At 31.7% G+C, this 23,880-nt stretch overlaps 2 protein-coding genes and 1 non-coding gene across 5 annotated transcripts; 1 reads left to right on the top strand and 2 right to left on the bottom strand.

Moving 5' to 3' along the window:
- Positions 1-806: 806 nt before the first annotated feature.
- LOC137830528 (folylpolyglutamate synthase) lies at positions 807-13,892 on the bottom strand. 2 transcript variants are annotated; one of them, XM_068637935.1, is made up of 16 exons: positions 13,729-13,892; positions 13,408-13,607; positions 12,978-13,043; positions 12,576-12,685; positions 11,823-11,883; positions 10,051-10,134; positions 9,220-9,276; positions 8,987-9,047; positions 8,749-8,795; positions 8,510-8,587; positions 7,308-7,466; positions 6,686-7,012; positions 6,348-6,426; positions 5,823-5,978; positions 1,604-1,785; positions 807-1,120 (listed from the first exon to the last, which is right to left on the bottom strand). In XM_068637935.1, exons 2-16 carry the CDS (start codon positions 13,564-13,566, stop codon positions 1,061-1,063), a joined length of 1,686 nt encoding a protein of 561 aa, XP_068494036.1. In that variant the 5' UTR covers positions 13,567-13,607; positions 13,729-13,892; the 3' UTR covers positions 807-1,060. The 2 variants fall into 2 exon arrangements, with proteins under 2 accessions (XP_068494036.1, XP_068494037.1); XM_068637936.1 differs by having other exon boundaries at positions 9,207-9,276; positions 13,729-13,887.
- A 2,921-nt stretch (positions 13,893-16,813) lies between these two features.
- On the top strand, positions 16,814-16,887 carry TRNAN-GUU (transfer RNA asparagine (anticodon GUU)). The gene has a single exon. It is a non-coding gene; the product is annotated as a tRNA-Asn (tRNA).
- Positions 16,888-17,582: 695 nt separating this feature from the next.
- On the bottom strand, positions 17,583-23,372 carry LOC137830526 (peptide chain release factor PrfB3, chloroplastic). Of its 2 annotated transcripts, none has more exons than XM_068637932.1 (6): positions 23,032-23,372; positions 21,751-21,968; positions 20,984-21,184; positions 20,205-20,417; positions 19,429-19,606; positions 17,583-18,051 (listed from the first exon to the last, which is right to left on the bottom strand). In XM_068637932.1, exons 1-6 carry the CDS (start codon positions 23,225-23,227, stop codon positions 17,771-17,773), a joined length of 1,287 nt encoding a protein of 428 aa, XP_068494033.1. In that variant the 5' UTR covers positions 23,228-23,372; the 3' UTR covers positions 17,583-17,770. The 2 variants fall into 2 exon arrangements, with proteins under 2 accessions (XP_068494033.1, XP_068494034.1); XM_068637933.1 differs by having other exon boundaries at positions 21,095-21,184.
- Between the last annotated feature and the right edge of the window lie 508 nt (positions 23,373-23,880).

The raw sequence follows: 23,880 nt of genomic DNA, 5'->3' as shown, positions 1-23,880 counted from the left end.
TCAATTCGGATAGTTTTTTGAGCTTTCCAACATAATTTTGAAAAACATAACGTGTATTTTTTGCTTTAGAAAATAGTTCTATTATCAAAGTGAAAATTCAAAACCAAACCAGCTTTTTTAAAAGAAATTTGACACAAGTTAATTGAAGGGTTTTAAGTTTCAAAAAGAGTTTTTTTTTTATAAAGAGACTATTTGATTCTCCCATTAAAAGTAACTTTTCTAAATTAGAAAGCTATTAAATAAATTAACTTTAAACTGAGGTAATTTTGTTTTCTTAAGCTTCTGTTTAACTCAATATAAAAAAAATGAGCCAATCGTAACTTAAATATTAGATAAAAATGAAATAAAATATTTTATTTAATAAGTAATATAAATATTCCCAATTTTCTCATATCCAAAATAATCGAGTATGTTTAAGAGTAATCAAAACGATGAATTAACGTTTTACTGAACTTGATTTTGAATCACAAACTCCAACATAATGAGGCTTATTAAATATTAAAATCTCTTTTATAGGGATGAAATTGAATGAGATAAATGTTTTATTTACAAAATACAAAGTTCTTCTATATTTTGTTTTATTTTTTATTCATATTCTGCTCTTTTATGTCTCTTTATTAAAACCCAAGAATATGTTATTTTACTTGTTTGCTAGATTCTTTTTGTTTTATTATTTTTTCAGTGGATATTCAAAAAATTATTTGATGAAAAAGAAGAAATGTATTAGTTATATCAAATCTTAAAGTTATTGAAGTGATGCAAGTGGAAAACATAATAAAGAGTGGCATATCACATCACATATCATGTTAGCAAAACTAACATTATTCCACAACTTCATTTACCCAAACATTTAGTATATCACATGATCTTCCTAGGTTTGAACATTCTCAAGATTAACAATTAATGTACTTTACTTTTTAGCATTTTGGTAACTGGTCAGAATTGTAAAGAATGAAATATTGTCAAACCATTGAGCAATCACATGACCTCAGTGTCTGCTTAAAGGATTGAAAGAATGACAAGTTTTTGGTGCAACAAAAGTTTCCATAGCCAATTTAAATCATCTTTTCAAGAGCTTTAGCACATCTCCAACAAGATGCAGCGATCCAGTGACAAGAACCTGAAACCAATGGTAAGAATTTGCTCAGTGTAAACGTAGTAGAAATATTTGGGAGCAACACTTTTTTTCTGTCCCATTACTAAGTAGAAAAAAGGCAAAAGGAAGCACCATTCTCCATCTTCAAAAGACAAATTATATATAGGAACCAGTGGTTAACCAGAATAACACATCACTGGGTTTTAACAACATTAATGGTGAAATGGATAAGGCAAGGAAAAAGGAAGAAACAAATGTTACTAAATCCAACCCAACAGAATGAAGTTGACTTTCAGGAACATGGTTGAACAAGACGAGGTGTCATACACCAATGAGACACCTCTGCAGAAGGGAGAGAAAAAGGTGAAGTAAAATTTGATTGTTAATGAAATTTAACTTCATGATTAAATAAAAAATTTGAGATTTAGCACCAACTAAGGAGTAGCTACTATCCATCCATTAGCCAAGTAGAATATAAGAAGCAAGTAGCATTCATGTCATTGTTACCTGAAGTCTTGTGGAAGGGTGTTGTTTGACACAGTCCTGCAGCCATTTGATTGCCAATGGTAATGAAGGTATTACTGCACTGCGTGCAAAACAGTCATGAGAATTATCATTAAGAAACTCGGGAGGTGGTACGATCTCCTTGCTATCTATCTTGAAATCCTTTTCAATTGGAGAGGTTATTTCTGCAGATAAACAAAACAATCCTCAGCTCAGAAAAGCAAAGCTTTGTCCTCTAAGGCAACACCTTAGCATGATGATTATAGGAACAATTAATATTTTTGAAGAACTTGATAGCATTGTGATATGATTCGAAATAGAACTAACAGTAGAATTGAGAATTTAATGTCCGTATCAACTTGATGTTGACTTTTAAAACTTAAATTCAGCTCCACAAACATCTAGAGCATTATCTTCTGTCTCATCTTTTGGTTGAATTTTTCCACCGGAAATATTTTCCACTTAGTTTACAAGATAATAAGCATATTGAAGGAAGACCAACATGGTAACTATATGGCTTTACTCTTTATATTCTAAGAATAAATATTTCAACTAATTATTAAGGAACTGGTGTGTAAACATATCTTATATAATGAAGAAGATCCAGATTATGTATGTATTATTAGAAACATTTTTATTTATTTCTGTATCATATTTTTATTACTAGAGGATATCAAATCTCCTTTATCTATTGCATAGATTTCTTTTTTACAACATAAATAAAACATTTTTACTATACATAGTGTTCCTACAAGACCTAAACCCACTTCCTCTTGTTGCAATCTTCTCGTCTTTCCAGTCTTTCGGTTAGGCTTCTTTCGGTTGGATCTCCTTTGGTCTGGACACGATGGGGGGAGTACCAGCGAAGACACTCTGACGATCAAGTCAGTCCGAGAGTTAGGTACCAGAAGAGTAGGGAGTGAATAGTTACCTTGGGTGATGTATCTCTTCTGCTATTTATACTGCTCTAGATGGGCTATGGCTATTATGGGCATGCTTTAGGATCCAAACGAAGGCCCAATTGTGTCTTAACCGTGCTTATCACCTAAGTTGGCTTGTTTATACCTAATTACGTGTTTAGCTTTGCATCTTGTCGTCTAGTCAGCTTTGTCCTCTGGTCGGCCTTTCGGCCATCCGGTAGTACATATGTACTACCGGATGACTTTTGAACAGGTTGACAAGACTAACTTCCTTTTACAGATCTTCCAATCTTGGGCTTTTCTACAGTAATCCTCAGGTTCTCTCGGTTTCTTCTTAGGCTGGACTCTCTTGGCTTCTCCTTGGGCTGGGCTCTCTCGTCTATTCCTGGGGCTGGATACTCTCGGCTTCAACTCGGACTGGATGCTCTCGGCTTCTTCTCCATACAGATGAGTGGGTGTACCTGCAAGGCGCTCCGATGCCAAAGTCAGAAATGGTTTTATGTTCATCAGACAGAAATCACTCTTGCTTACCTCTTGTGTTGACCTCCTATTTATACAGTTTTCTTAATGGGCTTACACTTTACCTTTGGACTTTCTTTCTACACCATTTTATTATTTACGCACCCCCTAACGCAGGCTTTCATTTAATTGGGCTTGTTATAATAATAATATTTATATTTTTGCTTTATTCTTTTATACATAACCTTTCGATTATGTCTTATATCTAGCTCTCGGCTTAACCTCTCGGTTTTAGCCTACCAGTACACTGGCCCGAGACATAAAGATTTTTATTTAAGTTTTAAGAAAAGTATTTATGTCTGAATATAATATAATAGTTTTGAAATGTGATTTGATCTGGTATTAAATACCTCGTTTCTCGTGATTTATTTTTCTCAGACTAAGTGATTTGACATGAGAATGTTGTTTTAACCGTTAGATGATGGTTTAGCAAGAGTTGCAAGGAATTGTTTCCCCATGGCCATTTGCAAAGTGGGGAATTGATATACTTGGTCCATTTCCACTTGGATGAGGACAAACCAAATTCATGATAGTAACTGTGGACTACTACTTTACAAAATGGATAGAAGCAGAAGCATTGACTAAGATAACGGCTCAGCAAGTTCAAACGTTTGTATGGAAAAATATAATATGTCGATTTGGAATCCCACACACCATTATAACTGACAATTGCCGACAGTTCATTGACAAAAAACTTATGGAATTTTATGCAGATTTGGGGATCAAGTCAACAACCACTTCAGTTGAACATCCGCAAACGAATGGACAAGCCGAAGCTGCAAACAAAGTTATTCTCGGTACAGTTAAAGAAGAGGTTAGGAAGTGCTAAAGGTTTATGGGCAGAGAAGTTACCATTATGGGCGTATAGGTGTACACCACAAACTTCAACTAGTGAAACACCGTTCAACCTTACATATGGAACAGATGAAATGCTACCAGTAGAAGTTAATGAACCAACATTACGAAGGCAAATGGAAGATTGGAATATCAACAATGAATGTTTGAGGACTGACCTTGATCTTATTGAAGAACTCAGAGAACGACCAAAGATAAAGGAAGCAGCAGTAAAGAGAAGAGCAATGAAGAGGTTTAATGCAAAAGTAAAATTAAGAGATTTTAAAGAAGGGGATTTAGTCTGGAGAATGTGAACTGATGCTCGAAAAGATCCACGACATGTAAAGCTAGCATCCAATTGGGAAGGTCCTTTCAGAATACTAGAAAATTTGCAAAATGGAGCCTACAAATTAGAGACTTTAGAAGAAAAAGTGATACCAAGAACATGGAATGCAAGCCATTTGAAGTTTTATTATAGTTGAAGTAGAAGATGTAAAAAGAAGACTTTTGTGTATATGGACCAAGAGGTTTTTCTCTTTCCTACAATTTAAAACCATGTTGGTCTAATAGACCCACTATATTCTTTTTTGACAAACCTTTCTCCCAGGTTTGTGTTCACCATTCCAACACCATCTCCGCTGAGTTTTCTGGCGACCACCTTTAAGAAACGGTCTCCTTTGAAAAATACTGGCATATTACTATTTGAAACGGTACACATTCTATCCATGACCCTTCTCCCCACTATACAAACTTTGATTATCATTGACTTTCCACCATATATTATACTTGTTTATCCTCATTATCTTCTGTACTAATTCATAAATTTTCAGGTGAATATTTATTTCATCCTGAGCGGCAAAAAGAAGTGATTGATAAGATGTGTGCCCTTAAAAGTAATGTACTTGGTTCCTCTCCCATCTGGCAAATCAATTATGGGGTGTTGATGGTTATACATTCTCAAAAGAGAACTTGATGGTAACATTTCACTACAAAAATGTACTAGTTGCCAAAGGATACATTCAAATACATGGCCAAGATTATAGGCACTTTCTCTTATTGCCAAAATGACATCTATTCAACTTCTCTTTTCCATTACAGTTATTCACCACTGGACTCTATTTCAGCTTGACATAAAAAATGCATATATGATCTTCATGAAGAAGTCTACATGGAGCAACTTCCTGGTTTTGTTGCTTAGAGGGAGTTGTCTGACGTTATGTCGTTTATGCAGGTCCCTAAATGGCCTCAGGCAATCACCCCAAGCATGGTTTGGGTGTTTTCAAACAATCATCCAGTAGTTTGGAATGATACAAAGGGATGTTGATCATTCTTTGTTTTATCGTCATTCTTTCCAATGATGTATCTATCTCATGTATATGTGAACAAGGTTGTTATCCATATGTGCATTGTTGAGACCACTTTATTAGATGCATGAAGAAGCACCAAAAAGTTACAGCTTTAACTTTATGTGAAGTAAACTTATAATCCATATAAGTAACCCCATTAAGCAAAAGAAAAAGATGATGAAAAAGTTGATGTTAGGATTAGCCTGTTCGTTAGAACTTCACAGTAGAGAATATGCTTCAAAACCTGTTAGAATAGGTAATAGTTAGGCTGTTATAAAAATGGAGGCAGTAGATGATAGGGGAAGTTAGTTGGTGAACATTGTCTTTAGGAGGGCCAGACGAGGTTCTTGAATACATGTGAGTTCATTCAGTCATTCTTGTAAACTTTAGCCACATTGTCTGTTCTACTATCACACTGATACAGATTGGCCATTAGGAATTTTACCAATAAAAATTCATTTCATTCTAAAACATTGATATTTGACAGTGTTATTGCCTCTTGATGCTGTGAGAAAGACAATATGATCAACACAAACATAACAACATCCCAGTGAAGTACCTAGAGACAACAAACATGTTACAAGCTGAAAAGACAGGGCATACCTTTCCCGTGAGTAATCTTCTCCCAAATTCTTTGGAGGTTAAATTGCCACGACAGATCTATGCCATGGAGATCAGAAGAAATAACTGATGCACCAGAAATAACCTTACTATATTTCGACATATTTGGGACAAAAAGTGCTCTTGAGAAATGAATACCTAGTCAAGGCTCAAACAAAATGTGATTGCATTAGTGCAATGCAATTCATAAGCATCTATACACAAACAAATTCTAAGATAGCTAAGCAATAAAATATGTTACTTAGACACCATTCTCTTTTTCAAGTTTTTTTTTTCTTTTAGCAGATTATCTAAATATTGGAAACACATTTGAACACCATGTCAAGAGGGTCAACTCACTCAACTGTTATACTAGAAGGTTCAATGTACTGTCTAATTTATTTTTAAATCCAGCCACAGCTTTTATAAGTAAGAAAAACAAGGTAAAGTCACAAGTCACATATAAGATAGCTTTTTCTAGTAGAGGGTGAAAATAGCAAAATATGAGGTGCTTTGAAGTAGGAATACCTGAAGAAGCACATGTATTCACCAGCCGTGGAAGTAAAATATGGGGATTTCTCACATCTAAGCAATTGAATAGGAGAATCTACAATTGGTCAATGCTGAATATTAGGAGAGAATTAAATAATGAAATAAATTATCAAAAGAATTTCATGTCAAACTTTGTCAGATTCAAGAAATCCCAACAAAATATATTGATAACAAATAAACATGTCAGTTGAGAACTGTATAAATAAATTATAAAAACGAGGGAAGAAGAATCCAAGAAAGGATATATTATGATAAACAGCAAATGGTTAATCTCCAGGAATATCTGGAACAATTAATAATTTAAGAACATTTACCCGCTTAAAAGATTTCTCAAACTGCCCCAAGGTATTTCCTTTGTGTAGTATGTGACTATTTTCTGACAATTCATCTGCATTTTCCACTTCAAAAGGCAAATTTGATGGAATTTCTACAGCATTGGAGAACCACTTTGCACAAGCCTCCATGCTCTCTGGACTATGAGCTCCATCCAAATAAAATGTCAACTCTCCACAATTTTTAGACATGATTTCTGAGCAGTGGGAATTTGGAGAAGAAGCATGAACAATCTGAGCCCTTCCAGGAAAATGCACAGTTGAAAGGCCTCTCATAAATTCATCTGGCAAATTAGAATCCTGAAAATGCTATTATACAGTGAAAAAAGTTAGGTGAAAATGATTTATAATGTAGACAGGAATATAAACATATCCACACTAGATCATCTAACGATGAAAGAAAATCAGTCAGAATAATCTCAACATGAAAAAAGCAATTATCAGCACAAGCAGTGGAAAAAAAATTACTGGCTAATCCATCCTAAAAACATGACTGACAAGGAACTCATTCTGAAAATTGCTATAAAAGACATGTAATGCTGATATTGCCAATGTGTTTAAGATTGTAATGCACGGATGAACGGAAAGTAGAGGTTTAACCAACATTTTGATATTTTTCCCCCCAGTTCCCTGTTCTCTGAAGCCAGCATCTACAAAGTGAGACTGCAAGAGCAGCATTATAGAATTGGTGATCACCAGATAAACCAAGCTTTAATCCTGTTATTTGTTTACGATCAAAAGGTTCAGTCACTTCCAGGGGAACCTGCAGCCATTGAAAATAACCAAACAATTAATAGCATTAACAATAAAGAATCTCAAACGCTCATCTGAGGTTGCACATGCTCCAGCATGCCTGTATGATTGCACGCCTATATTTTCATACTAAATCAGTGCTCTAAAATACAGTCAATATTTCATTTCATTTAAATGAAAGATGCAAAAAATAACCTTTCAGAGACCAAAACAAATTATGAGAATTCTTTCAAATAATTTTTTTATTTCATTATTAAATTTATTTTATCATACTTAATTTGAAACTTGATTGCATTACCAAAAGTTTTTCCATCAAAACAACTACAAATTAGGCGATCTGACTTTAACAGCAAAAAGCAACTTTGAATTTTAATCTGCAAGCAAACGTACTTTCAGTTTGAGCTTTTGTTTTCTTGGAGAATGGAAACAAAAAAAATGCTTAAAGTAAACACCACTTAAAATTTCCATACTCACCCTGACCTTGTAGAGGATGGGGACAAGGGGAGCAAAACCAGCCCCTGACTCCCCATTCTGCTCTGCTGCCATGCCTTTCAAAAATCATAACAATTGTATAGTATATATGGCATAAACAAGTGGCACTTCTAAGCTTACTATTTGATGAAACATATTTTTTCCTCAAGCAATTTATTATGCATAAACAATGTGTGGTCACATTCAAATCCAAATCCTGGAAATAGCCTCTCGATTAGCATGGGTACAAAATCATACTTCTACCTTTCCTAGACTCCACCAGATGTGAGCAGCATGCAATGGCTGCCAATTTTATATGTAATAAATGTATCACATATACAGTGACAGATGAAGCTCAAGCTACATCAGATTCGGATCTTTAATTAATCTAGATTAAGAAAAAACTAGCAATGAGAATTTTAAGTTTTATGGTCTTACTTTCTAGTAATATTTTTATGAACGACATGAGCATAGGAGCTTCTGATCATAATAAAAGAAATTGGTATTGATAAGAGACAATTTTATAGTGCTCTTTCCCTGAGGCAATTTATAACAGATGATGGGATTGAGAACAATGATTACCATTAGTTCTTTGGCTCTCTCAAGGATAACATCCATTGCTTCAGGAGGTTGTGGTACTGTGAAGGCAGGAACTTTGGGCTTCAAGAATAGGGAAGAGATCAATTTTTCAGAAGACAAAGCAAATAGGGAAGGTGAGGCAGGAGCATACAAACATGAATATAATAAAAGTACAACAACAATCAACTGACTTCCATAAAAATAATGGTGCAAGTTTGACTGGTTGAGTAGAATTTTAATACCTTAAAAATCCCTGCCTTGTGTGAAGCTATCTGTCCAAGAGTATCTCCTGCATAGATGTACTAATTTAAATACTTTTTCCATATTGTGGTCAATTCACTGTTGAGGAAAAAACACAGAAAATGAAGAATAAAAATGAGACTTTATTTGGATGGTGGAAAAAACATTCTCAACACAGGAAATGTTAAGCTTTTTGAGTAAACAACATGCAAAGCATCACAAAGTATGAGACATACACACCCAGTATTTCAGTATGATCCATGCCAAGAGACGTAATGCCACAAACAGTGGGCTCTTTGATCTGAAAGTTCATAGTCATTTTTAAATTGTATTAGTCATAAATCATATGCAACTGGTTGCAGTTTCTTTAAACACTTTTCCTTTATTAGTTCAAGAAAATATATTAAACAAGAAGTGTTGTTAACAACAATATTTAAGAAATAAATCTGTGATACCATACATCAAATGCGTACCACATTAGTTGAGTCTTCTTTGCCTCCAAGTCCAACTTCAATAATGGCAGCATCAACCTATGAATGGGAGCCATTTAAATGAAATATTAGCAGTGATAAAAAAAAGTGGAGAAAAAGAAGAATAAAGAATGACAACATCAGCAGATAAGTAAATATTAGTAAGCAATAAACTGCAGGTAAAAGCCAAAAAAATTTGTGTAACATCTCGCTATATTTTTTAATAAGTAATATTAATACAGAGGTATTTTAATATTTCATTTTAATAAAAGCAAGTATGCAATAGCATCACTATGCCATCTACAATCTCAACTAAGTTGACACCCAGACAACATCATTCATCAGGGCATACTTAGATATTATTAAAAGAGAGAAAAAAAAAACTATACATAATGGGGAGGTCAAACCAAACCCATCAACAAAAACAAAACAAGCCTATAAAGAGGTAAATGATGTGTCCCTAAAGAAATGAATACTACGAAAAGAAGGCATAACATCCCACCAACTATAAATTTGATAATTAATACCTTGTGCTGCAAGTAAGTCAACACATCTATTACCCCTCTATAATGTGCGAAACTTTAAACTTCATCCCCTTAAGTAGGTTTGGTTTGGTAATGAATTATTCAGAACTTAATCTTACACCTCCAAAACAATACAAATAAAAAAATTATAAATATCATTGGTTAGTGGCTTATGAAAATTTCATAAAATGACAAGTACATACATCATATCAAATCTTTCACATATCACTACTGCTAACAGGGGTATACAAAATATTTGCAAGGACAATTAACTAAGAAACTCAATAACAATCTGATACAAACGGTTTACCTTTTCAGATATAAATATTTTGAACGCCAATATAGTAAGAAACAGAAATAGTGGGGGCATTGAAAGCTGCTCCGATGTGTTGTCCTGTGAAATAAAGCTTTAGGAATTGAGAAACTGCTACCAGATGTCATGGATAATATATTTAGGTTATGTTATGATAGAACTCTTCATAGAAATAGCAGGAAAAGTGAATATTTACTTTAATGATAGGGAATATTTGCCTATGAGAATGATACACACTACAAATATTTCTAGAGGTCTAGCCCACTCAACTTTCCAATTCTGAAAAAGTCGCCAAACAGTATCTCATTATTCCTCTTTTATCATAAGTAATTAATAACAGAAAACTACCCCTAAATGGGCCCACCAGCTGTGGCCCAACTAGTTCCTTTTAAAATACACTTGCTTAACATCAGGCTTTCTAACAAAAGGTTTCGCATCTGAAACATAAATATTTGACTATTAAAATTAAAATATACTCTATGAAAATCACAATTTCTCATCAATATCAATGGGTATGAAGAAAAGGAGAAATTGCTTCTAATATGAACCGATTTATACTCCTTTACATAAGCATCCAAAATGTCCAGCCAATTTTGCAAAGTGGCTTATCACAAGAATTTTCACTCTGAAACTAAGATTTTTTGTAAGAAATAATAGCCATGAAGTTTGCTATGAGTTATGTTATATTTTCAATCCCAAACAAAGCTGTCTCCCTTTTTTATCCACAAAGCTAAAATGGTTTATGGTATTTGGAAGACCCAAATAGAATAATGCCATAGGTATCTCATAACCCCCTGCCACTAAAGTGTATGACAGTGTTGGAAAATCTCACATTTCCTGCCTCAAGTATTGGGATGCGCCGGATAACTATACTTACCCAATTGGTTTTAAGATGGAACCTAACCTGGTATCAAAGCCTAAAACTCATTTCATTGTTTTTCATTCTCTCTACTGAGCATTGCCTAGTCTAGCAATCCACGGAGGCGTTATTGGAAAGTATAGCCTGCCTCAATTACAGAAGTACATTTATATGCTTGTTGGCAACTTCACTTAATGGGTTTTAAGAATAAATCTAACCAATAGATAAAGGAATAGCAGCAGTTGATTACAGGCTAGTGAGGTAGTATGAAAAAGAGGTACAATTTAACCAACCAGTTCACAAGGCAGGTGGGGCCAATAAACAGATTTGTGAGTGAGGTTTCAGAAGGGAGAAATCAAGCCCCTTGAAGTGCTTGCAGTCTCTCTACATTTTCATTTCTGTTTTCATGAATTTTCACTTATGTTCTCATATATATTTGGACCAGTTTGTCTGTGCTTATTTTAAAAAGCAAATTTTAATAAAATAAGCAGATTTCTGCTTTTTTATGTGTTTGTCTAACTTAATTATTTTAAAAATAAGCAGTTTTCTGCTTTTTTTCAAGAATCAAATCATATCTGCTTCTTCTTAAATAGGTGATTTTTCAAAAAGTGCTTATTTTAAAAACACTTATTTTAAGTTTAAACAAACTGACCCATTACCTCATATCAAGCAAAGAGAAAGGCTTTAGCTCCTTCCTTACATTGAAAGTGAGCTCTGTTTTTGGGTTACTATTAGTATATTATCAGAAGGTCAATGGGGAAAGGCCAAAATTACTCTAATAGTAAATTCCTCTACTAAGTGTAAAAACAAGCAATGGTGCTGCATTGCAGCTTAAAACAATGCTTGGATCCTAAGATAAATACTTAGATTTCAAAAGGTCCAATGGTCATAAAAATGTAATAAATAATACCTCCAATTGATTCCAACATTCCCAGAAATACTGTAAAAACTTGTCTTCGGATATGTCAATCCTACAGAGATAGTAACAAGACAAAATTTAATCATATACAAATTCAAAAATGGGTGCACAGGGTGGAAATTTCAGCTAAACGGGTAATTGCACTACTGTGCAAACAAATTGGCACCAACTATTTTTCATGAATATTAAAAGAATTCTATTTGAAAATTCATATTTCCTAATCTAGACCTTCTTTTCAGAGGAAAATGCCGTTTTTTTTCATCTCAAAAAATAGGTAGCCCAGTTGCTTCTTCTGTTTGACCTTTAAACTTAACATTAGGTAATGGTTTTACTGACAAGATAATGAGTGTGCAGGCCAATAAGGTTCAGAGATGCGCATAAACTACCCTCTAATTCGTCATGGACAAAAAAAATATGGTGTTTCTTATGAACATTTATAATTGAAATATCTTGCAGCCAAAATTTATCTCATTACAATTTTAAGTTGTATTGGGTAAAAAGCTTTAAACTTTTGATATACGGTGGTTTACCTACATCAGCCATATATCTGTTCTGTACGTTCATGCACTATGGTAAAGGAGAGGTAGGTGTGTGTGTATCATGTGCATGTGGGAGTGAGTGAGAAAAAGACCATTAAAAAAATGTGACAGACAATATAGATTGATGGAATGCCAATACAGTATCAGACATCTAGTTAAGTTAGTTATCAACCATCTAGACAAGTTAGTTCATTCAATTACTAACCCATCAATACGAAATCGTTCCCGCACGTCAATTAGGTGAGGGGATGTGAAAACTCCAGTGCGAAAGCCACATTCCCTTAAGATTGCCTCACAGAATATGCATGTTGAACCCTGCAAGTAATCCATTACAAAAGAGGGGAAATTAAGGATAATATGAATATTAGGGATGTGCTTACTGTCATGCCGGATACCTGACAACTATAGATTAGTTAAATGCCTGTTGTGTAACCTCTTTATTTCAACCATCATAGACAAACACCAACTTGTTTAAAAGTTACATGATGTTAATAATAATTATTTGTTCTTGAATCTTGAAGCCAAAAAACATGTCTGAAGTGACCTTCCAACAAATTGATAATTGATCAAATGAATAAAAAAACATGACAAATAATGAAAAGAGTACCTTCCCCTTTGTGCCTGCCACATGAATAATGTTGAGCCTATTTATATCTTCCTCCAAGCCCAATATCTGTATAGAAAGCATGTTTTTCATTTTCTACTGTTCAAAGAAGTCTCCTGAAGCTTTTAGCCCTTAGAAATATAATGAGAATCAGACAATTCATGGAACATTTTCATTTACTAGACGTGACACCAAGGAAATGGAACACTTTATCTTCCCTGATTGGTCAAATGCATAAAGAAATTCAAGTATGCTGACTTAAAATCTCACAACCCATCTCTCTTTTGTTCAATCTTCTTCCGAATTTTCAATTGGGGTAGGGAGAAAATTAGAAAACACCTCCAAAACTAACCAAGACAAAACCATGCCTAGTTATAGGGCTATAATTACAAGTACCATCAAAATTCTTGGAAAATAGTTCAGCATATATTACCTTAAGATACAAAGACATTATTTCTAATTTGTTAGCAATCGGTGGCTTTTCCCCTCGCCTTTGGCGAGTAATAAGAGATGAAATCTTCTCCATGGCAGCTTCGAATGAAGACGATGGGAAATTTTGCTTTTGCCCATCAGTGACGACATTGTTTTCCATACGAAAAAGAGGTTCTTCAGATGAGGTCTTATATATAAATCCTAAAACAGCAAGCCACAAGAGATTTTCAGAAACACAATATTAAGCTTTTGCAGGCCCTGCAATGCAAGTGTCACAGGAGCAAAGGGAGGGAATGAGAGAGAGAGAGAGTAAGAGACTCACAGTGAGAAGAAAGTAGAAGAAACAGAGAAGCTGAGATGATCTGAATATCAACTCAATCCTTTCTCACAACTTGTATTTCAGAGTGAGGTTCACACATTTAGGATTGATCCACTTTTTTCACCCACGACACGACCATCACAATGTGCACTTGTTCCACTTGTTTTAATCCCAGAATGTTAGTGAATAAATAAATTAAATTTAAAAGTAATTTCTGTTTTTGTCATTGATTTCAATTAAGTCCTTATATATTATTATTAGTGTAATTTTGTTATTATGTATATACTAAATTGTATTTTGATAATACTGTGTCATTGAAAAGTGTAATTTAATTCTTACATGTATATTAAATTGCATTTTACATTTTAATAGTAAAACATAAGGACTTCGAAAAATGAATATGTGAGAGTTAAAAGTTAGTTGGAAATTTTTTATTTAAATTCTAAAACCAAATTAAAACTTTCCTATATTTTTTTATGACCAAATGTTAAAAGGATTAGTATTTCAAACATGAGGAAGTAGCACATGATTTTGTTGTGGAACACATTGCCGAAAATTAAGAAGTTTTTGTACTTTTATTTATTCTTTTATCATTCTACTTTTTCACTCGATTTAGGGTTTAGAATTTAGTGTTTAACAACATTTAAAATGGTATACAATTCTTGATATGATGGATTTATAAATAAATATATATAATAAATGAGAAATTTAAAATTGAATGATATAAAAATAATAGTATTGAAACTTTTGCTTTGATTAAATTAAAGGTTTGGTATTGGGTTATATCAAGTCAAATTCTGCCCATTTTTCCTTTTCTGATCAGTGTATAAATTCATTAGTTTGTATGAGAATAATCTTATGATGTATTCATTTAAGTTGTATGATTGCTTACCTCTAGCGACTTTCTTTAGATTAAACTAAGAGAATTCTATGTAGGCATACATAGGAATAAGTCTAGTAGGGGGTATTAAAGTTGTGTTCATGTATAGGGATTGAACAATCTTTAAAGTGATTCATATTTATTCATTTTTTCATTGTCGATAAAAAAAAATCACTCTTGTTTCAGTGTGTCATCCTTATGCTCGTGTCACCCAATGTTGTCCTAGTGTTAAGAAATCAACTTTTCATTTATATTATTTTGCTTAATTGTTGTGTGTGATATGCTGGTATTGCTTTATTTGAAATTTTTAGTTGTGAAATTTGATAAATTATTATGGATTTTCTAATTTCAAAAGAAAGTTTTAGAGTTTACCTACCTTTCAAATTATGCAACCTCAAATATACTTTCTCATTCGAAAACGCACTTTGAATTCTACATTTATATGTAAGTTTTGAAAAATATATTTTAGATTGTGTTTATGTGTTTTTTTAGGATTGTGAGGATTGAAGTTAGTCTCTTAAGATAGTAACTTTTTTTAAGCTTAATTTTGGGTTGTAGTTATTTTGCAAAATCAATTGTGATTGATAACTCTCAATCTCATCCTAAAAAACAACTTCATCAATATTAGTTAAAATAATGTTAAATTTACCATTCTCGTCAATAGCATCCACAATAAAAAAAATAATTAGTAAATAATAATGAAATTTAAAGATAAAAAATAGTTAATCATTATATTAACTAAATATTAATTCAAATTGACTAGACATTAATTCAGAGACTAAAATTTATTCATATATAAAGTTGTTTCTATTATTAATAAAAAAATTAAAATAACTTTTAATTTGGTATTTAAATTAGTTATCTAAGTTTTAACTACTAATATTTTAAATTTTAAATTAATTTATAAAAGACTAATAGAGACTAATTTAAAATATAAACTAATAAGTAGTTAGATCCTTTGTACCTGGTTAAATATAAATTTAGAAACTATTTTATAATTTTTTATTAATAATAGAAGTTACTTTAAATACCAATAATTTTATTAGTTTGTAAAATAATTTATAATTTAGTCAAATACTAACTCATTATTTTGGTATCTAAAATTAATTTATATTTAATGATTTTCTTGTCTGATCTTATCAAAAGTCAGTCAATAATATAAAAAAATAACTTATAAAAAAGAGAAAATATGAAAAGAGGCTACATATATTTGAGAGGAGAAACTATAAAAAAAATGAAATTTAAAATTATTTAACTTGAACTAATCAAATTAGTCTTGTAAATTTATAAATTTTAATTTCCTTTAAAATTATCTATCAAAACAAAATATTTTGTTTTAAATAAAGTTGATTTCTCTATAAAAAAAATAAAAAAAATAATATATATATATATATATATATATATATATCATATATCATATAATAGTGTCTATCTAAAACACATTATTTAAATGAACTTCACGAAAAACAATTTTATCATATTCAAAGTTTGTTTCAACGTTGATCTAAAACAAATTATCACACATTTACAAAGATTAAATTTTAGTTTAAAATTTTCTGAAACCATTTTTTTTTTCAGACAAAAAGTGAAAGTTTATGATGGGCAAATTTGAAGAATTTTTTAAGCATTTTTAAGCGAAGAAAGTAAAAAATTAAAATAACTTTTTTAGTAGTTAAAGTTAGTTTATATATAAATATTTCTTAAACTCTCTCATTAATCTATTTAAAAAAATATTTTTTACTTGTATAAATTAAAATTAAATTATGAAAATACTTGTTTCATTTTTATTTTAAAAAATACTTATAGAAAACTGTATCCATGATCCTCTAATCTAAAATAATTTATCTATTCCATGAAAAAAAAATCATTTATTTACTACTAGCATCATTATGTTAGTAAAAAGGGCTTCTTCATGAGACTATTTTGTTCTCATGTGTTTTGCTTTTAAGAAATAGCTCTATTACCAAATTAAAATTCAACATAAAACCAGTTTTTTTTATAAATAAATTCAAACAAGTTAAGAGGATGAATCTATGTCTCAAAGGAACTTTTCTTTTAACATAATATTTATTCCACATATGATTAAAATTAATAAGGCATCAAATAAAATAATATTTTTAAATTAAACAGAATTTAAAGGGATGAAATTGTATGAGATACCTAAAATATATATTTCAAATTAATTAAATTTTATATGTTTTCAACGCAGCTGGAATAGCTCAGTTGGTTAGAGCGTGTGGCTGTTAACCACAAGGTCGGAGGTTCAACCCCTCCTTCTAGCGTTTTTTTATTTTATTTTTTATATTCATTTTATGCTGTTTTTTTTGTTTTTTTATTATTCATATTCTGCTTTTTTAGCGTTTTTCTTTTCTTTCATATTCATTTCTGGCCGCCATTTTTTAAAAACAAATCAATATTTGAAGTGATTTTTTTAATCTTTTCACTTTATTATTTGTAGTGAATATTCAATATTCAGTCATCCATTTTATGAAAATCGAAATGCATTATCGAGGGTGTTTAACTCCAATTATATAAAATAAGCTATATTATAATTTTTTTATCTCTAAATTTTTATCCTTGAATCTTGTTCCTATTTTAGTTTTTTCACAATTAAGTTCTTAATTTTTTAAAATTCAGAGATAGGTCTAAATTTTAATTTTGTATACATTTTTTTTCTTTTCTATATTTTAATTCGTTAAATAGTCCCACATACTGGGAATCGGAAGAGTTTCTACTTCCAAAAATTCTTTGCATATCAGTTTCTCATATCAAGTTCAACTTTTGCATTCCTTTCACCTTTTCATTTCCATTATACTTTTGCTTCAAAAGCTCTCCAATTTCATGAGGTGTTTCATTCTAACAACCACAGGTGATAGTGTTTACTGTTAAACAATGGAAATGCAATTGTAGTGGATGATCCTTCAACATTCATTCTATAAAACATATCATTCATGCCAAAAAACCAAATAATAAAATGTTTAGAATATAATGCAATTTACATTCAACTCAATATAGACCAAAATGGATAAATTGATACTGTTTTTTCTCATGAAATCAAGGGATTGAAGTAAATCCTGATAAGTTTGCAGGATTGAAAAAGTGAACAATTTCACAACAATTGCAATTGCAAAATGATCAAGAACATAAGGAATATGGATTTAGACATTATGACATGGCTCTGCTATTAATATGAGCTGCAATAAGGGTTCCAATGTTCCCATCAAGAACATAATTCAGGTCTGGCATCTGAATGCCTGTCTTTACATCATGTACTAACTTGTACGGATGAAAAACGTACCTCCTAGTTTCTTCTTGCCATGGATTCACAATGTTGTCCTTCTGTATACTTTTTATACTTGCAACTCCTTGTTCCCTTGCTGTCACTAGAAGTTTGGCTTTCAGTCTGTTTAGTGCTTTCATCTTATTTGCAAAACGGCTTCTCTCACCTCCACAAAGAAACATAAAATGTTTTTTTATCAGTAAGAAAGAATAAATAAATGTGAACCATTTAAGGGGTGGTCCAACCCTTATCCAGAAAGATAACTCTTAGCCTCCCCAAACCAGACCAATACCCTCCAACAGACAACTATAAAACACACCTGACTAAACCAAAAAAGTAAAATCGCCATTTATATGCTTATCAAAAAATTTCTTTTTGAAAGTAAGGGAAACTGAATTGGTAGTTATTTAGTTCTATCAGTAATGGAATGTGGTTAAAAAGCAAATAAAGACTGAATGAAATTAATATCTATGTACATTAAAGTCATTAATAATCATAATTGAGAGTGGATTATTTAAAGAGGATACAATGAAAGAAAAGCCAGAATTTCTTGACATTCTCCATGTGTTAAACTAATGCAACTGTAAACTGGTTTAACCATGGCCAATTATACAGATGATGCCAGGTACAACAACATCTTAATCTCTTTTATACTTTTATTTGACCTTTAATATTCAATGTATAACTAATTAGTTGGCAAGTGAATCTATTGATATATATATACACACACACATTATATGAACTAATTTAATCATTGAATTCACTGATTATTTGTAAGTTATATAAGCTTCCAAAATATAGGAACTATTTTGTTTGAGAAATTGACTTTTCTTATTTTTATCTTTCATATTCACAAATGATTACAAAAGTTTCACCTTTGTTTTTTTTTTCTTCTCTTGTTTTCAAAAATTTCCCTATACTGATCTTTGAAAGCAGGAAACAAAGTCAAAATATGGGGAAATTCATTATTACCTACAACATTTTTGTACTTATTTGTAAAAAGCAATAATGAAAATAAAAAGCATTCTCTCCAATTATGCTTAAGATGCAGCAAAGAGTCTGTTATGCTTCTTTTCTTTCACTTCTATTTCATATATCTAAAATCCATAATACAAAAGCAACATCAATTAGAACCTATAGTTTACACATGTGTCATAGGAACTGTTTAGCACAATAAAAAAGGCAGGAAAATTTAGAAAGAAAGAAAAGAGTGAGACTTCCATGTCAGATTGAGACATATCCATGTGAAGTGACTAGATGTCATAATGTGCATTATGTGCCACACAAGGTTTTAATCCTAGTAAGATAAAATGAAAGACACAACAAAAAAAAACTGGTCAAAGGAGCATGACATGTCTGTGTATGTAGAAATCTTCAGTAGACAACATATCGTCAAAGGCCAAAAAAGGAGAAAAAGTAGCACAACCTAGGGGACATATTGCATTTTTCATTAGCAAATTCTGGAACATACTTGAATAGATAATGATAAAAGAAAAAGAACTAAAACTAAGAGGCAAACATATGAACACAAACATATGCATACCAGAGGATTGGACACTTATGCCAGTAGGTAGATGCTGAATGCAAACTGAAAGATCTGTTTGTCTCTTGTTTTCCCCTTGAATCGAGGGAGATGAGATGACCAAATCCTCAGAATCAATTTCATGATCACAAGCATTCTCAAAGAACATGGGAATAACATCTACAGTTGCTGAGCTAGCCTGCAAATTTTGAATTAGCAAACATATCTATTTCATGGAACTCCAATACTTAGTTCATAATATAAGGCCATTCTATGATAGTTTTAATATAACCCAGTTCCACTATATTAATAATCATCAAACCTCATCATAGCAACTCAAGAAAGGTCACAGTGATCACAAATTGGCGAGAATTTCCTTGATATTTCATCAAAGCCATAACCCAACATGATTTTTTATAAGCCTTTTGAAATGCGGTTTCTACAGTATATTATAGAGTTATGATGTATAAATATGACATAATATAATATCTTTTACAATGCATTGATAATTATGATTATTTCAGTGTATTACATTAGTATACTGATAGTTTTTTTATGCCTGTCCTTGCATACACTGTTAAACCTAATGGTGATGTCAATGTAAAGTATTAATATTATCTGGTGGAATTAGAATTATCATGCCGTGGAATAGGGAATAATACTCTGTATTAGGAATTAGAAGAATTTTTTTCTCAAAAAGAGTTTTTCTATAATGCAAATCAATATTGCAAAAAACAAAATATGCGAGTAAGGAAAATCAGTTTGAAATTACATAGGAAGAAAGGAAATGTTCACACCTCAAGCTGAGAAGATTCATTTGAAGAATCTCTTATCAAGTGGTGAGCTCCTTTTTCCCCTGAAAGATAACCATATGCACACTCAAACTCAAACTCTATAGTTGCAGAATTAATTCCTCCATTCTTGAACGGACACTTGTCAACAATCCTTCCTTCATAACCTTGTCTTTTGGCCCATCTAAGATACATACTTAGGAGCTGTTCTGCCCAGAGCTTGATTTACACAAATGTAGACCGAGGACAACAGAAAAAATTTACATAAATAGTTTAAGAAAAAAAAACTAAAACATTAAGCAAACAATCAGAAACTCTGTTTTACAAAATCTGGATGAAATATGTGTTTATTATATGTATAACACTGAAAAAAATTGGTTATTTCTTCATATATGAGTGAGGTTTTGCTAAATAACCACAAGTCTAATTAAATGAAACTTTTGTGTAAGTGCTGCTTCAAGGAAAAGAAAAACTCCAAGAATGAAGCACATTTGCAGATAGAATTTCATTTCCATAGAAATAAGTAGGAACTTTTGACTGATACAGCTACACACTGGCAAATTAAAAATTCTACTTCTTTGCAAGAGGTGAACGAAAGATGATATTTAACATCCTTATGCTACCAAACTATATACATTTATATTTCAAAACAACTGCTGGAGTGAAGAATCGATTTTAGAATGCATCACAATCAGGATTAAGTTTTACTAATATAATAACACAAAATTTTACAATCAGGATACAGTATCAAATCATAATGAAGTTCAAACATTACATTATCAAACCTTTGAATGGATGTCATTAGGTGAAGCTTTTATAACCAAACATGCTCCTGCCATATCAAATGGACCATTAAGAAGCTTAGAAATCTCATACTGATCTAGAATATCACTCACATCCAATGATGCTTCATATGCTTGTTTATAAAGCCCATAATCAATAGCATTCATCTCAGCCAACTGATTGATCAGCTTTGCTTCCTCTACCTGAAGGACATACAACAAAGAATCATATTTTTTTCAAATAAGAAAAAGAAAAGAAAAAAATAAAATAAACTAGCATGGCCTATGTTATTTGTTTTAGTGGTGTTAGCAAATGTATATTTTGAGCCATATGACCAGAAAAGCCACACTTTTCACCTGTTAGCAAAATTCTGGCCAACCTTTGCAAAATAGTGATTTCCCAAGCTATACATATAGTATATCATTCACCACTTTTAAGAAGAATGAACAGAAGTTTACAGTAGCTAGAGCCTAGAGGTAATATAATTCTCATTGAATGAAAGATGCCCTGCACAAAAACAGGGCTATCTTTGAGCTTTATAGAACAGTGGCCTGACTAAAGATCATAATTAAAATTGTGTTCTGCATAGAAGTGTTCTTTGTAATTGCTGCATTTCATTTTCATTTTTTAGTGTATCAAAGTCCCCGCTTACCATTAGTTTAGTGGCCTAACAATTATCATTTGATACCAAACCAATCATATTTATATAGAAGAGAAGACAAATAATACTGTGAAAATTCAGATGAAACTGATGGAAACAGAGCATTACCTTGTATTTCATGTCCTTTAGGGAATCAACTACTTTGGCACTGTTAGCCAACTTGACAAGGATGTCACTGAACTTAGCTGGATCATCCCACATATCAAAATCACGCACCATTTCTTCCTGCTTAATCCGGGTTGCTTCTTCAATTTCCAAGGCTGTCGATGTGAATGTTTCAGCTCGAAGAACTGCATCTTCAATTTTCCTCTTTAGAGAAAATAAACCTGATCATATTTGAATGGTTATTATGACTGATGAAAATAATAAGTGAAATAAAGTACTAGTCAGCAGCAGCTAATACAACGGACTATCCTATTGTGAATCATTATGTTATATTCACTTCACTTAAATGATTTGCAGAAGAGTCATTAAACTATCAAGAAACTTCAATCACTTAAAATTTGCTCTGAGGGTTTGGTTGGGCCGTTAAATTATCAAGGAGGAGGGCAAAGAAGAAATCAAGTGAATATTTCTACATGATAAAAGCCACTTTCATGGCATCAAATTTAGAAAGGTGAAAATAGATATGCAAGATCCATTAAGATCAAAATAGATGCAACTAGCATGAACTATATATGATAACTACAAGGAGAAACATTCTTCAAACAAAGTCTTAATTGAAAGAGATAGCCTTTGTCACATAAAAAAAACAAAATCATGTGTTCCCTTTAAGTAAATCGAAACATTACCCCTTAACCATTGCCCATAATAAAATAGTTTATGCAGTTTCTCTATTTTTATCATACCATATAACCCAATTACTTACTTATCTAAACAGGTAAGAGGTATCCCCGAGACATTTTCCATAATCAAATGAGTGGATCGTTTATCACATAGGCACGGTTCTTTAGACCTTATCTTCATGTTCTGTTGAAACTAGACATACAAAAAAGTATTGAACCTAACAAGCTTGAAACTCCACTATTTGTGACATTGGTTTGAACATCTATGGGACATCACAATCATGTTATCAAAGTCTTGTACCAACATACTACGCCCCCAAAAACAAAAAGGTTCCAGACTGAAACACTCCGTCAAATTCAAATTAAAAGTGATATTTTTTCAAGAATTGCATCCAAGAATTCTTCAAACCTCACTCCTAGATTTCCACCTTCCCTTTTCATCCCTACAAGCAAAAGGGCAATAACAAAAATAGATATAATAAGAGCCACATCCACATTAACCGCTAAAGCTAATTTATCACAGACAAAAAACAACATAAACATTAATCAAAAAGAAGTCAGAACATGTTCTAACACACAAAAAAGATAGCATTTTGAAACAGACCCACTTGATTGTATATGTCCTTGTTGTTAGCCATGGAACTATTACAAGCTTTAATTCCAAAAGAACGTTGAAGCAGCTGAACATGCGGCTTCTTCTTCCCCAGAGAAGAGTGCCATTTAGAACTGAAAGAAGATGCAACTTCATGAACCATTCTTGTTGGACAAGCAGGTTCAGACACCATAGTTGCCATAACCATCAAGTGGATGAAGATGGGAAAATAGCGTGAAAAAGGTGAAGAAGGCCTTCTTTGTTCGAAAGCTTAAACAAAACTGAAACACCGAAACTTTGTTCCACATGTTGCCTTATCCTGAAAGACGAAATCAATTTAAGAAAATTGATTCGCTGTGAAATAAATAAGACTCAGTGGTTTTTATGTTATGTTAATTGCTTCATTTAGTTTTTAATATAAGTAATTTATTTATCACACATCCTACAAAAAATAATTAATTTAGTTATTTTTTATATATTATTAATGTGACAAATTAATATTCATTTTTAATGAATTTTGTTTTTTTTTAATTATTATTCTTTCATCAATACAAAACACAAATAGGATAAATAAAAGATAAATATAAATTTTTATAAAATGACATAAAATGCAAGATAAACAAAAGGTCAAAATAAATATAGCTCCTATGTTTTCCATTTAAAAAGAATTACAATTATATTTAAATGGAAAATAAATGCATGTCACTTTGCAAAACTAATATTCACTCTCTTGAAAACTCTATATATATAATTTAAAATACAAATAAATAAATAAATAAATCACTTTGCGGAGGAATATATAATATATATCACATTATCTTTTTATTGTGGTGAATGGATAATAATATACCACATCATCTC

The sequence above is a fragment of the Phaseolus vulgaris genome, chromosome 7 (genome assembly GCF_000499845.2).
Source record: "Phaseolus vulgaris cultivar G19833 chromosome 7, P. vulgaris v2.0, whole genome shotgun sequence".
Taxonomy (NCBI): domain Eukaryota; kingdom Viridiplantae; phylum Streptophyta; class Magnoliopsida; order Fabales; family Fabaceae; genus Phaseolus; species Phaseolus vulgaris.
This window is presented reverse-complemented; position numbering and strand designations above follow the sequence as displayed.

What these genes read in the sequence shown, in the direction of transcription:
- LOC137830528 (XM_068637935.1), bottom strand. Translation starts at nt 13,566, where the DNA reads ATGGAAAACAATGTCGTCACTGATGGGCAAAAGCAAAATTTCCCATCG. An exon ending in GGGGGGAAAAATATCAAAAT is followed by an intron (nt 7,013 to 7,307) that starts GTTGGTTAAACC and finishes ACTGTATAATAG; the next exon opens with CATTTTCAGGATTCTAATTT. An exon ending in GAATACATGTGCTTCTTCAG is followed by an intron (nt 5,979 to 6,347) that starts GTATTCCTACTT and finishes AGCCTTGACTAG; the next exon opens with GTATTCATTTCTCAAGAGCA.
- LOC137830526 (XM_068637932.1), bottom strand. Translation starts at nt 23,227, where the DNA reads ATGGTTATGGCAACTATGGTGTCTGAACCTGCTTGTCCAACAAGAATG. An exon ending in TAAAGGACATGAAATACAAG is followed by an intron (nt 21,185 to 21,750) that starts GTAATGCTCTGT and finishes TATGTCCTTCAG; the next exon opens with GTAGAGGAAGCAAAGCTGAT. An exon ending in CATAAGTGTCCAATCCTCTG is followed by an intron (nt 18,052 to 19,428) that starts GTATGCATATGT and finishes TTCTTTGTGGAG; the next exon opens with GTGAGAGAAGCCGTTTTGCA.